The sequence below is a fragment of the Myotis nattereri genome, assembly GCF_964212035.1.
Source record: "Myotis nattereri genome assembly, chromosome: 10".
NCBI classification, from domain to species: Eukaryota; Metazoa; Chordata; class Mammalia; order Chiroptera; family Vespertilionidae; genus Myotis; species Myotis nattereri.
Window position 1 is genome coordinate 22,957,105 of NC_138085.1, and position 14,348 is coordinate 22,971,452.

General features: G+C 52.4%; 1 protein-coding gene across 1 annotated transcript in view; it reads right to left on the reverse strand.

Moving 5' to 3' along the window:
• Positions 1-2,269: 2,269 nt before the first annotated feature.
• CNNM4 (cyclin and CBS domain divalent metal cation transport mediator 4) overlaps positions 2,270-14,348 on the reverse strand; it is a gene marked incomplete at its 5' end in the record, with an annotated part of 41,849 nt that continues 29,770 nt past the window's right edge. The window contains 6 exons of the mRNA XM_081100866.1: positions 2,270-4,881; positions 5,155-5,336; positions 9,892-9,988; positions 10,207-10,376; positions 11,274-11,408; positions 11,726-11,869. Of these exons, the coding sequence (XP_080956992.1) occupies positions 4,684-4,881; positions 5,155-5,336; positions 9,892-9,988; positions 10,207-10,376; positions 11,274-11,408; positions 11,726-11,869 (926 nt within the window). The 3' untranslated portion in view covers positions 2,270-4,683. The remainder of the gene's footprint in view (positions 4,882-5,154; positions 5,337-9,891; positions 9,989-10,206; positions 10,377-11,273; positions 11,409-11,725; positions 11,870-14,348) is intronic.

The window sequence follows — 14,348 nt, forward strand, 5'->3', positions numbered from 1 at the left end:
CTAAGTGACTGAACAACCAAATTACCCAATGACCAGTTGCTATGACATGCACTGACCACCAGGGGGCAGATGCTCAACACAGGAGCTGCCCTCTGGTGGTCAGTGTGCTCCCACAGCAGGAGCGCCACTCAACTGACCAACCCATCCCAGCAGGCCAACACTCACCCCCTCAGTAGTTCTGTAGGTCCAATCTCTGGAGAATGCCAGGCACTGATGGAACAGTGCCGCCAGCACAATCCCGACAGCGCTGCTGGCCTCCTAAAAGTCGGCCTCGGGCACCATGGCCACTTCCCCTCCCTAGATGCTCTGCAAGGAAGAAACGATATAAAAGTGGCCGCCAGGTGGCTCCCGACACCCAGCACAAATGTCGGTGGGTTGGATCCCCAGGCAGGCAAGGGCGTCCCATTGCCCACCCGCCACCCCCTGCAAGGCCAAATGCATCCTGGCCCCACCTCCAATCCCCTTGAGCGAGTGCCAGACACAGGGCTCTCCTGATCATGACTGACTGGACACGAGTCCACCTGCAGCAGGGCCTGGGTGAGCAGGAGCGGCAGGCGGCATTGGACTGCTGGTTTTGGCCTGATCCCTGCAGGCCACCCCGAGGGACCCCATCTGTGCACAATTTCATGCACTGGGCCTCTAGTGTGGAAATAAGGAAGTCCCTGCTCTCCTGGGGCTTAGGTTCTAGTATAGGGACAACAGGAAATGCACAAATCATATTTTTTTAAATATATATTTCTTTATTGATTTCAGAGAGGGAGAGGGGAGAGAGAGAAACATCAATAATGAGAGAGAATCATTGATTGGCTGCCACCTACACGTCCCCTACTGGGGATCAAGCCCACAACCCAGGCATGTGCCCTTGGCCGGAATCAAACCTGGGACCCTTCAGTCTGCAGGCTAACGCTCTATCCACTGAGCCAAGCTGGCTGGGGCAAATCATATTTTTTTAAAAAATATGTTTTTATTGATTTCAGAGAGGAAGGGAGAGGGAAAGAGAGATGGAAACATCAATGATGAGAGAGAATCACTGACCGGCTGCCTCCTGCATGCCTCCCACTGGGGATCGAGCCTGCAACCCAGGCATGTGCCCCTGACTGGAATTGAACCCGGGACCCTTTGGTCCGCAGGCTGACGCTCTATCCACTGAGCCAAACCAGCTGGGACACACAAATTGTATTTTAATATCCTGCAGTAAGTGCCATGGAGAAAAACGACAAGAGGAGACAAGGATTTGGACCATGCTGTTTTTATGTGGGGTGATCAGGAAGGCTTCTCCAAGGAGACATTTGAACATGTCTAAACCAAGCAAGGAGGTGACCCCCTGGGGGCAGAGTGTTCCGGGCAGAGGAGACAGCAAACCCAAGGTCCTTGTGTGACTTTCTCCCTGAGAGGGTCTTCCTCATTAAACTCACTGAGGGGTTGGTGGCACCTGGCAGCAGGGGCTTTAACATGTGGAACAGATGGATGAATGATAGTTACTCTTCCCACCCAGCTTTTTGCATTTGTTTCTTCTTTTATCTGGAATGTCCTTTCTACCTACCCAAGTAGCTCCCTTTTTTTAAACATCCCCCCAATTTGGCAACGTTGTTAAGCCTGTCTGGCTTGAGCCCCTGGCCTCAGCACAATCCCATGCTGTGGCCAAGGCACCTTTGGGCACTGCAAGCGTGGGTGTAGTGAGGTCACTCTTGGGTGGGCTCCTGAGGCGATGAGCACTCCCACTTTGAGACCAAGAGGCAACTGCACATTATAAAACAACGTGATCCTATGTTTGGATCAAGCTCCTTTCTCCGTCAGCCCCCAGGGGAAAGAGGCAATCGGCCCTTTCCAACTGCCCCCTTCAGTACCTGTACACAGAAGAGCCTGTGGGTGTTCATTTTACAGGATTCCTAATTGTGGCAACTGAGCACATTTGCCATGTATGTCTAGCAGCTCCTGTGAGGACAGCCTTTATTACATACTAGAGGCCTGGTGCACGAAATGTGTGCACTGGGGTGGGGGGGGGGGGTTCCCTCAGCCCAGCCTGCACCCTCTTGCAGTCCAGGAGCCCTTGGGGGATATCCGACAGACAGCTTAGTCGGACATCCTTAGCACTGCTGCGGAGGTGGGAGAGGCTGTGCTTGCCAGCCTTGAGCCCAGCTTCTGGCTGAGCAGCGCTCCCCCTTGGGAGCGCACTGACCACCAGGGGGCAGCTCCTGCGTTGAGCATCTGCCCCCTGGTGGTCAGTGCGTGTCATAGCGACCAGTCGTTCTGCTGTTTGGTTGATTTGCATTAGCCTTTTATTATATAGGATATATTTAAAATTACATTGCTGCTGCTTTTTCACTGTGAAACAATCCCAGAATACTTGTCTCTTGCCCTCACATGGTGACAGCCAATCACAATCACTTCTATTTCTATGACAGGTACCGAATACTGACTGGACTTAAATAGGGAAATTGTAGATGCACCAAGATTTCATATTTCATTTTTTTATTACCAATCAAAAATAAATTCCATATATTGTTTAGCAAATATTATCATTGTTTTGTGACAAAAGACACAAGAGTCATAACAACAAAACTCCCCGAGAGTCAAACTCATAACAATGCCAAAATAAATCACAAATATATACAAATTAAAATCTTATTCAAAATAAATATGTTACTTGGTATGGTGCCTGTGACTTGCCTACCCATGTGGAGGCCATCCCTCACACAGGAAGACAGGTAGGGATGGGCCAATTCCAGGGTAGAGCTCAGCCCAGGAACCAGAAGTTGGAATAGGAAGTGAAAAATTGCACTGGGAGGAGGAAGTCATCGGACCAGTAATATTTGGAAATAATTACGACCCTTTGCAAGAAGTGATTATAAATGGGGAAGGGAAGGGAAGAACGGGGAGGAGGGAACTGTTGGTAGTAACTGTGTGTGCAAAGAGGTAGCGTGGAAGTGTGCGTACCTGCTTTTACTTCACACACACTCACTTGGTTCAGGCCAATGTGCTTGGCCCTGCCTGGCACCCAGGTCTCAAAAGCACAGCTTTGCCAGCTTCCATGTGGACTCAGAAAGCAAGCTGTGCGTGTGGAAAACTAATGGCTTTCCCCACGGGGAACAAAAAGGTCCGGTGTCTTTTTTTCCTTCTGGCTGAGAACCCATGGGTATCACCACCTTCTCTCCAAACTTTTAGGAATAGATTCTGTGACTGGTCAGGGGTAGGTATACTTGGTGCAAGACATTTCCTGGTCTCAAGACTTAGGGCTCTTCAGGCACCTGAAGAGCAGAGCCCTTTAGGAAAGGAGCAAATAGACAATTCTCAGGGGGAGGCCTGCAGAGTCTCCCCTACCTGATCTTGGACAACTGTTCCACCCGACAAAAGGGCCAACACGGACCTTGGTCCCGCAGCCCCCCCAGGAGTGGGAAACCTGGAGCTGTGCAGCAGGGCCTGACTCAGCCCCAGGGAAAGGTGCTGGGGAGGACTTCCTGTGGGTGTGGAGCTCTGTACCACCAGCTTCAGCACAGGACAAGCTGACGTCCCACACTAGGATCACGGACCTGGGGGAACGTGGCCACCAGTTGTGTGCCCTGGAGGCTGAAACCTTTCCTGGGTATGAAAGTGTATAAATAGGCAGGTCAGCCTCAGCCACGGAGAGAGGGCATGGAGAACCTGCTTAGGCTGCTTCCTCCACATCCTCTGTTCTCAATCCCCAAGAGACCTCGGGGTTTAGATTGGAAGCAGGGAGCCTGGAAAGCAGAGTTCAAGGGTCAGACTGGACTTTGGTTGTGGGGTGGGAAGGGGATGGTATTACTTGCTAACAATGCAAATACTTGTGACTAGATTCCCTCCTAGAACCAAGAGGAGTATTGCAGACAAGTCACCTCTAATGTAGATGCTGTCCCAACCCACGGGAAAGCCTTTGGTAAAGAGAGGGCAGCCTGGGGAGCAGGGGGAGCAATCTGAAAGGTGGGAGACACTGCCTAACGCGTCAAGTCAGCCCCATTACAAGGGAACAGCTGTCCAAAGGGGTAGATATGAGGCAAAACAATGGGGCCAGGGTTGAGAGTCCCAGTGGCCCCCAACAGGAGAGCCCATCAGCAGAGTTTCAGAAATTCCTGGATCCAGCGAGTGACAGCAGCAGGGCTACTCCTCTGTAGCTGGAAGTATAATGCCCCTGATCACAGCTCCCCAGAATCCCTTGGCCTCGGCGACGTCAGACAAGCCTCAGTGCACATGTCCAGGCAGTTGTTCTCAATGCTATTTGGTTCTTTGCTTCCTGGGAAGCACTGTCTTCCTCCCAAGAGAAAATCTTCCTCCCGCAGCTGCTGGGACCCGTCTCTGGAGGACAAGGAGCAGGAAGAGTCGGCTGCCTGAGTCAGGACATAGCCAGGTTGTGGCTGGGAGCAGATTATGGCTATTGCTTCCCGGGGTGAGAAACCCCATCCAAAGTTTTTGTGGGGGGAAAAAATTTTTTTTTAAAATAAAATCCTTAACCCTGTCTTCCCTTCCCCATTCCCTTCCCCAAATGATATTTCAAAAGAGGAGCAATAAGCCTAGAAACTCTCCAGTACAAAATCCGCCTTGTGGTGGCTACTCGCCACCCACAGTCCAGGGCTAGGCAGCTCCGTCTGGCCTGACAGGCTCCTTCTCTTCAGGTGGGCCCACTGGGGCGGCCCCCGCGGAGCTGGCGGGGGGCCCCGGGCCCTCCTGTCAGATGGCGCTCTCAGGGGAAGCTCTGTGCAGCGTGGCGTTGCGCTCGTTGAGCAGAGTTGTGGTCTCGTCCACCACAGGCAGCTCAGGCTTCTCCGCCAGGTTCTCCGTGCAGATGGTGCACCCATCCAAGGGAAACTGAGGGCTGGTCTCCAGCCGTGAGGCCAGCAGCCCATTCTGGTACTGTTGGCGGGTGATCTGCAAATGGAGCAATGAGAGTCAGTAAGAGCAGGAGCTGGGAGGCCAACCGCACCAGTGACCTGGGAAAGCAGAGCCGGCCGGATGGAGGCTGCAAGTCCAGGTGCGAGGATGTGCCAGGGGGAGTCTCCGGAAACCTGTCACAAGAGTTAGCAGCAGGAGCAAGAAGGACTCTCACGTGGGCCCTGTGTTCCGGGTGGCGGGGGAAAGAAAGAGTTGCTGATTCCTGAGGCAGTGATCCAAACGCCAGACCGAGGCTAGGGGAGCACTCACCTTAATATACTGCAGGTCCATGAGCGCCCGGACACTGAAGTCAGAGATGTACTGGCCCAGGACAGAGCTGCCAAGCTGGTTGCTGCTGCCTGCCAAGGGGGCTGGGCTCGAGAGGTCTGTGCGGTCCGGGCAACTGAGGGAGGCCGAGCGGCTCAGGCAGGTGGGGTGCGATGGGGAGCGGTCTGTGGGGAGAAAGAGGCTGTCGGGGCAGGCACCACCCTGGACTGCGGTGCCCTCCTGGCTAGCCCTGTCCCATGGATGCCAGGGGATGCTACCCTCACTGGGAATGGAAACACTTGTTAAGGACAGTCAGAAGCTTTAACCTCCTCAAAGCAAACGAGTTAGTTTGTTTAGCAGTGTTGTGCAATAACTATTAAAAAGTCTAACAAAACAGAAAACAAAAACCAAAGACTCAAAAGTTTATGGCTACAAAACCCTAACAACTGATCAGTCCAGGTTGGTGACCCTCGTGTGGCGGCTGCTCTCATCTCAGTAACAGCTCATGTCAATGGACACAAACCGCATACCTTTAAATTACATTAAAAGAAAAATTACACAACTTGCACTCTCATCTCTCTCTCACACACACCCCTCAACATGACACCCTGCTCATAACTAAAAATGCTCTTAAGACGTCAAATATTTGTTCTGCACATGACCTGTTCTGTGTGGACAGTCCTACCCACTGTCTGCTGAGCCCCAGCCTGACCGGGGGCAGGGGCAGCACGTTCCTTCCCCAGGAACTAGAGGCCCCAGATCGCCAGGCTTCCCAACCCAGCTAGCGCCAGTCCCCCTCCCGGGAGGCAAAGCCTGGGCAGTGTTGGCGGTGCCTCTTCCCGCCACCAGGGCAGCACGGCCTCATTCCGTTGACTAACCAGGGGAGCGGGATGACTCAACCTCAAATGAGGAACACTCCTTATTTTGAAAAAGAAACTGCACACATTATTGTGCTCTTATTTTTTAAAATATTTATAAGGCAATGAAATCCACAAAGAAGTTAATTGTGAAGGCATGCTGGCTTGTTTCACACAAACAGGAAATAGACTAAGCTGATATGCTTAGTTAAGGACTAAGTTACTAACTAACTACCGAGTTAACCGTTCTAACAAATAGCTCAGTGAAGAGAGCAAACATCGGTGACTGAATGACCAATAGAGCTTTGAGCAAGTGAGGCTGCATCAGTAATGCACCATCTTTGAGCTTCAGTGAGAAAACAAGGAAAATATAGTCTGGATATTCTACAATTGGGTAGTGTGTGACCGTTAGAGCAGGGAGGGGGAAACTTTTTCTGCCAAGGGCCATTTGAATATTTATAACATCATTCAAGGGCCATATAAAATTACCAACTTAAAAATTAGCCTGCTATATTAGCCTAAATACTTAATTAACTCACCCCTAATGCCTTGGCAGGGCCAGACCAAATGGTTTCACAGGACTTCTATGGCCCAAGGGTAGGACATTCCCCACCCCTGCATTAGCGGATCATGTGCATGTATCACTTATTCTAAACTAAGTAACACCTCGGATTAAGTTCTAGAAGAAAACAAATACTGGGGAGAGCAACCTTTCACATTAATGGGAGCATTTGAGATCTTGCTTCCTGGCAACTGTTATCAGTTTAGTTCAAATAAACTCTTACAAAAACTAAAAAAAAACCCAAAAAACACACACAAAAAAACACCACATTAATTAGTTATTTGCTTTTAATTAATGCTTATCAACATGCCAGAACAGGAAATTAATTTAAAACCAACACAGATTGGTGACATGGCCTATTAAAAATAGAGGTCCTGCCCTAACCGGTTTGGCTCAGTGGATAGAGCGTCGGCCTGCAGACTGAAAGGTCCCAGGTTTGATTCCGGTCAAGGGCATGTACCTTGGTTGCGGGCACATCCCCAGTAGGGAGTGTGCAGGAGGCAGCTGATGGATGTTTCTCTCTCATCGATGTTTCTAACTCTCTATCCCTCTCCCTTCCTCTCTGTAAAAAATCAATAAAATATATTTAAAAAAAATAAACACTATAGAGACTTATGAACTACCACAGTATCTATCTTCCAGATTTCCACACCCACTAAAAAAAAAAAAAAAAAAGAGGTCCTAAAGAAAAGCACAACAAAATATGAAGCATCTGCTTCTGAATAATGAAATTATAATGCTTATTAATTTTCTTTTTTCCCCTATGAGCTATGTTACTTTTATGATTAAAACAAAGCAATATGTGTAAAAATGGAATTTTTTAATTTGGTAATTCTACTTCTAAAAGAATATTCTAAGGATATAATCTCAAACACAGATGACATTTTTCATAGAGGTTTACGTCATGGTCTTATTTAGCATATAGACCCCCATGAATATGCATAAAGGGAATAACAAATGAAGGCACAGCTGCCTGGTGAACTCTGTGTAGCTCTAACAAGAAAGCTTATGGAAAAGCATCTCTGCTCCCATATTACATAAAAACATCAGGATTCAAATCCTGTATGCACAAACTCCTGGCCATATGTGAAACAAGAAAGTGCAAAAGAGGCAGAGGGAGGCTGGTCAGTGAAGGCCAAATGGCCCATTTGCTCTCATCAGCCACCCCTGCTCAGAGCCATTACCGACTTCCTGCTTCCCATCACCGCCAAAAGTCTGTTGTGTTTGAAAGGGACCAGTGACTTCTCAGTCACCTTTAACATTTTTTTAGAAGAGGATCAATAGTAAAGTGTGCTTTGGTGCAGTTTAGAAGAAAAAACCAGACGCAGGAATATAAAGTGGGAAACAGCTGCCTGCAGTGCTAGGCTTTCTGGCCTGTGGAGGCTCAGGAGCTGCTCTAGGTTACGCACTGAGCCTGCAGCTCTGAACTTCCTCAGGGCTCGCCGGGCCAGGCCAGGGCTCTGGTGACAAGGCCAGCACCTCCCGCCACCATCTGCTGCCTTGGATCACGGGGGACAGGGATGCTGCCAGCGAGTAGGAATCAGTCTAGCCAGCACGTGCGTGCGTCCGTCCGTGCACACACCTCCTCAAAAGCTGAAGAACCTTCAGGAACCTCTTCCAGGACCAGGGCAAAGCCATCCAGTAACTGAGCTCTAGGCCAAGCTGGCTCTCAAGTGTGAACAGGTGGGGAGCCCCAGTGCCTACTGGGACAGGTTAATGCAGCTGTGGTGTGTGGGCTCAGGCGACAGGTGGCAGTGCAATATTCTCCGCCATGCCATGTTACCTGAGAGCCAGGAGAGCAGGGAGTTCTGCTTGCCAGGCGGACACCCGACCTGGGATGAAGGCACTGGAGCAAAAGAGGAAAAGGTCAGTGCTGGGTAAGGTCCAGGTCAGGAGGCAGGACATGGAGACACAGGAATGGGCTGGAGAAGCAGACCTGCGGTCCAGGCTCCCTTGGGCAGTGAGGGGCTCAGTGGAAGAGGAGACACGGCTTTGACAGGGAGGAGCGGGGGCAGACTCACGAGCCTGCTCAGAGAAGGGCAGGTGCTGGCAGAGGCGCCCGGAGCTCCCACAGTGAATGCAGAGCCCAGAAGACATCCCTTCCCCTTCCGGCCACTCCAATGGGAACTGAGAGCCTCCAGGTCAAGGGACAGAGCGCAGGACCATGACCCAGGCCCCTGAGGTACTAGTGGCAGAGAGTGCCTGGAGGAAATGTCCCATGACTGAATATCCTTCTGAACAAGATTTCCCCAGGCTGGACGCTGAGCAGTCCTCCCAGGGCCGCCAGTCCGAAACCCGGGTCCAGAGCCTGGCTCCTCCTCTCCCCTCCCTCACAGGCCGACTCGTGCTGGCGGGGGCAGAGCTGTGTCAATAGGCATGGATGCCCTGGCCCCCCACACGGGGTCCTCTTTGTCAAAGGAAAACAACAGGCACGGCTGAGGCTCCCAGAAGCTACAGCACCTGCCTCATCTGTGGCCTGTCCCCCAGCACCAAAGTGGACTTCCACTCTCCAGCCCACAGTCACCCAGGCCCCTCTCGTGGTTGGGGTGTGTGTCCCACGATGAGTGAGGAGCTGTGCTGGCCCCTTTCGCAAGGGGCACCTGAGCTACCCAGGACTGGGGAAGCAGAGGGCACTGGGGTGGCCAGAGAGGTCCTTCCTTGGTCTTGCCATAACTTCTCTTGGAGGTTGTCCAGTACCCTCTTTGCCCCAAGTCCCTTTATTCCATCACAACCAACCCTTAACCAAGAGGCAGTGGCTAAGCCATGAGAAACCAAACCTGCCTGTAACCTGCCCTGGCCTGGCTCCCAACTTCAAGCACTTTGGACACCTTCACCCAACCCCTTGGTTGCCCTCTCCCAGGCTTCATAGGCAAGACCCACAGCCTCCCTCCACATGCCCACTCTCTCAACTCCCTGCCTGCCATGATGGCTCGTAAGGGTCACCATGGCCCGTGGGCCCACTGGCCCATTCTACTCTCAAAGGCCATGACAGCTTCCTGCTTCCTATCACAGCCATACACCATGGACTTTCTAGGGCTCCCCAACTCATCCTCACTCCGTCTTCCTCCCCTCTGGCAAGCAGGCCGCCCCACCATCTCAGGACACACTCTTGGCTCCCTCCAGGCTTTTGCTCAGAATCCCACTCACCCCACTCCATCGTCTGAATCATTGCTCTTCTAGGCCACCTCCTCTAGGCCCAGACCTCACAGGTCTCCCTCTCCTCGAAGTTATGAGCCATCTCAATGCCAAGGAGCTGGGGGCCACTCACTGCCGCTCCCACTCCGGCCGCTGGAGAGCAGCCAGTGCAGCCCAGCCACTCACCAGCCGTTAGCGAGGACAGCGCCATGGTCCCGTAGTAGGAGAAGGCACCCGTCTCAAACTTCATGTTCTCCTTCCCAGCCTCCACCTCCACCTTCCCCTGAAAGAACACAGGGTTAGGGTTATAGAGTGAAAAGCAAAAAACAACAACAAAAAGATGAGGCAAGAGGGAGACATGAGGGGTGATGGCACCGTGAGCTGCTCGGAAGAGGATGGGCAATGGGGAGCCCAGGCCCAGAGCAGGCCACACAGTCTCGGGGCGGGAAAGCCCTGCAGCCCACATTTCACAGTGAGGCAGGCAGGTGTGGGCAGGCTCACCTGCAGGATGAGGATGAAGTAGTCGGCCGGCTTGTTCCGGGTGTACAGATAGTGCTGCACATAGTATTTGTTGTGCTCGTCAAACTTGAGTTCCTGAATGACGTCTGGGTACTTGAGCAGCCGAAGCAGGATCTTCTCTGATATCAGAGCAGGGCTGAACTGGGGGACTTCTGCAGGGGAGAGGGAGACTGCACATGAGACCCGTCGCTGCAGTACAGGGACAGCTCCCTCACTGCCAGGCTCTTCCCTTCGGTTCTGAGAAAAGGGAGAGCCCTGGGGTCCACACAGGTCAGACTGGAGTCTGTTGGCTTTGAATGGTAGCTCCTGCACTACCCGGGCATGATCTTGGGCAATTACTTAACTTGTATATCAGTTTGCTCATCTGTAAAATGGGGGTTAAAAACTTCAGAGTGGTTGTGAGGTTAAACAGAATAATACATGTAAAGCACTTAGACATATCCTTGGCATAAGGAAAGTGCTTGATGATTGTTATCATCATCGCTATCATCCATACCCTGGCAGAAAAAATAAAGGAGAAGGAATTACTGAAGTCTGACTGGGATAGGGGGAGGGAGTAGGCAGGTGTCTTTCTAATCCATCGCCCAGGCCCCCAAGGGAGCTGTGAATCAGGGGTGAGAAGAGATATGACATTGATTTACAGGTCAAGTCCGGTACATGAGGCAGAGGGGAGGCGGGAGAGACAGGGACAGAGCTAGATGCATCCTCAGAGGTGATGAGCCAGCCAAGGGCCGTGCGCTGTACCTGGGCAGGCCCACAGCACACGCAAGAGCCTCCTTCTCCCTCCCACTCCACAGGCCTCGATGGGCCTGTCTCAGGTTCCCCTGAGGCTTTTCAGAACAACCTTGGTACTTTCTAGAAGCCTGCTATGGGGGAAGCACATCACAGGGCATGTCCAGGTGGGAGCTCCTCGCCCCTCCAGAGGCAGCCGGGTTTCCCTGCACCTTGCATCTGTGCAGCCTCATCCCAGGAGGGGAGGAGCTAGAGGCCCAGTCCTTCTCCCTCTGTGACTGTCCCACCAACAATGAGCACCATCCTCTCGCTCTTACCCGTGGACAGAAAGCGGTGAGCAGCCAGGAGTAGCTGAGGCGAAATTTTCACCTTGAGTTCATTGTCAGTATCCTTGAAGGCTGAGAAGTCCCGTTTGTTCTTCTCAGATACCCGTTTCCGGCTTCGGTTGTCAGCTGCAAGAGAATGAACTGGAGCTGAGCACGCTGTCCCCACGGTGGACTCGGGAACAGACTGGAACCTGCCCGCCAGCTGCCGGCTCTGCCGTCCCTCCCTCCACACAGAACCTGCAGAGCCTGGGCCAGGGCAAGTCCCCGGGCTGATGCTGAGCCACAGAAGCCAAGAGGAGCCAAGCAGCCTCGGTCCCTGCTCCATGCAATAGGCTCCCAGGTCGTGCGGGCCTGTGTCCCTGCATGGTGGCCTTCCCACCCAGGCCAGCAGACATCAGGCCTGAGCGGGAAAGGGACACTGGGCCCATGGGGGGTGGACTCACTGTACATATCGGACTCGTCCAGGATCTCAGACTTGATGATCTCCTCAATGACATCCTCCAGGGTGACCAGGCCCAGGACCTCGTAGAAGGGGTCCCCTTCCCCCTCGTTGTTCACCTTCTGCACGATGGCCAGGTGGGACTTCCCTGGGGGACAACGCAATGAGTCAGACCAGAGCAAAGGGACCATTCATGAGACTCCTCCACCAAAATGTTAACACACCTGAGTCATTGGGGTGGGGTCAGGGGTAGTTTTTTCCCCTTTTCTATATTTCCTGGAGTTTCTATTGCAAACAGATACTGCTTTTATGAAAAGGAAAACCAGAAGTATTTTTTACTGTCAAGGCATTACGGACCATTGGCTTAAATAGAATGAAAAGGGCAAGGCCCTCCTGGGGAGGGGAAGACCCACACTGACAACTCGTGGACAGAGAAGCCATATGCCATAGGCAGGCAAGTGCCAGCTGGACACAGGCTCAGAGGACGCCCACCTTCCCTGGCTTCAAGGGCCATTCACAATACCTCCCCCAGCTCCGTCCCCCCCCCATCCCCAGCAAGTACCCTGGGGCCAACACTGTCCAAGGCAAAGGCTCTGCATTCCCAAAACCATTAACAAATTAGTAGCCCGGTATAATTAGGCCAGGCAGGCACTGTAATTAGAGAAAGGCCACCCTTTCGACCTAAAGCAAGAGAAAGATAGAAAGGGGTTGGGGGGAAACCTTCCACAGAAGCTTTGTGGGTGGCTGGGTGCCCTCCTGCCCCCCCCCCCCCGCTCTTGTGCCCCAGAACCCAGTGTGTGACAACAGGAGACCCCCCAGAGGGGCCTGGTCCACACTCCGGGGTGAACAAGGTGTGCCCCACACAGGGGGACACAGATTTGCAGCAGCCTCAGGGAGAAAGCCCTGGGAGAGCTGTGAAGGTCAAGTCAGATTTGTCACAGATTCCCCTTCACAATCCGGTCTTAGGGCCTCACTCTCAGGACGTCCCTGTAGACCAGGTTCTCCAGATCCTTAGGCCACAGCAAACCCACCAGGCCCAGCATGCGCCCTTCAGAGCTCCTGGGGGCCTCTTAGGGAGAAGAGATGCCAGTCCTCACAGCCAGCATTTGGAAAAACAAATGGAAAGTGCCTGAGTGCACCCGTGTGAAGGGGGAGTACTGTCCTGTGAAACACCCTCGCACGCAGTGCTGGTCATACGGTACCGACCTCCAGCTTGGAGTTGTGGTCAAAACACTTTCAGGACCTTGCTGGACCGACCACGGCTAGACTCGGCTAAAGATTCCCGTCTTCTAGCGATGAGCCAGCGAGAGCAAGTGACCTGCCAGGGCCCCGAGCCTGGCCTCCCCACCTGCCAGAGGCGGCCCTGCAGGAGAGCCCTCTAGAGAAACAGTGCCGAGGGCCGGCGCAGCCAGCTTAGCCCAGGTCCTCCGACGGGAACCAGAGTGCAAGCAGGCAGCTTCTATCACCTTCCCGACTGGCATGCTCTAGCGGCTGTGAGGCCCAGTGCTGCGGGAGACGGGCAGGCCCTTACAGGGCTCTGGTTGGTGGGCAGGAAAACAGGCACATTTCAAGAGGCTGATTTGGCAGCGGGTCTCAAAACCAAGGGTCCCTAACCTTGGCCTCAGAAATTCCACTTGTAGGAACTTACCCTATGGATGTAATCTTCACTAAAGCAGAAAGACACAAAAGCAAAGGGGTCATCCAAACATTCTTTTTCACAGCCTCTAACCAGAGACAATCTGAATCAACTGCAATGGAGCAGGAGTGAGGGACAGGGGCTACTGCTGCCTGGGGAGAGGCAGCAGGGCTTGAGGGACGAAATGTGGACCGAAACCCGAGACAGGCCATTAGTGGAAAAGCAAGTGATAGGACTGAATGCATGGTGCCATATGTCTGCATGGAAATGGGGGTGGAGGGTGGATAGGGCCTTGAACTGTCTGGAAGAGGTAACAGTGGTCATCTTTGGGGGCTTTTGAAGTTGGGGGGGCTAGTATCACTCTATTCACTTCCATATTCTATTTGATGGGCATGTTTCACTTCCATATACTTTTTTTTGACAAAAATATTAAGGAGAGCCTGGCTGGTGGGGCTCAGTGGTTGAGCGTTGACCTATGAACCAGGAGCTCACAGTTCAATTCCTGGTCAGGGCACATACCCAGGTTGCGGGCTCCATCCCCAGCCGATCAATGATTCTCTCTTATCATTGGTGTTTCTATCCCTCTCTCCCTCTCCCTTCCTCTCTGAAATAGATAAAAATATGTTTTAAAAAATATTAAGGAGAAACACAAAATTAAGGGGAACTGGTAAGAGTCTAGGGCAGCCGTGGGCAAACTACGGCCCGCGGGCCGGATCCGGCCCGTTTGAAATGAATAAAACTAAAAAAAAAAAAAAAGACCGTACCCTTTTATGTAATGATGTTTACTTTGAATTTATATTAGTTCACACAAACACTCCACCCATGCTTTTGTTCCGGCCCTCCGGTCCAGTTTAAGAACCCATTGTGGCCCTCGAGTCAAAAAGTTTGCCCACCCCTGGTCTAGGGTGAACAAGGCATTGCGGCACAAGGAGCCCAGGAATGGGGTGAGTCTCTGAATGCTGCCCAGTTAGCAGCACCTGCTTATACCCTA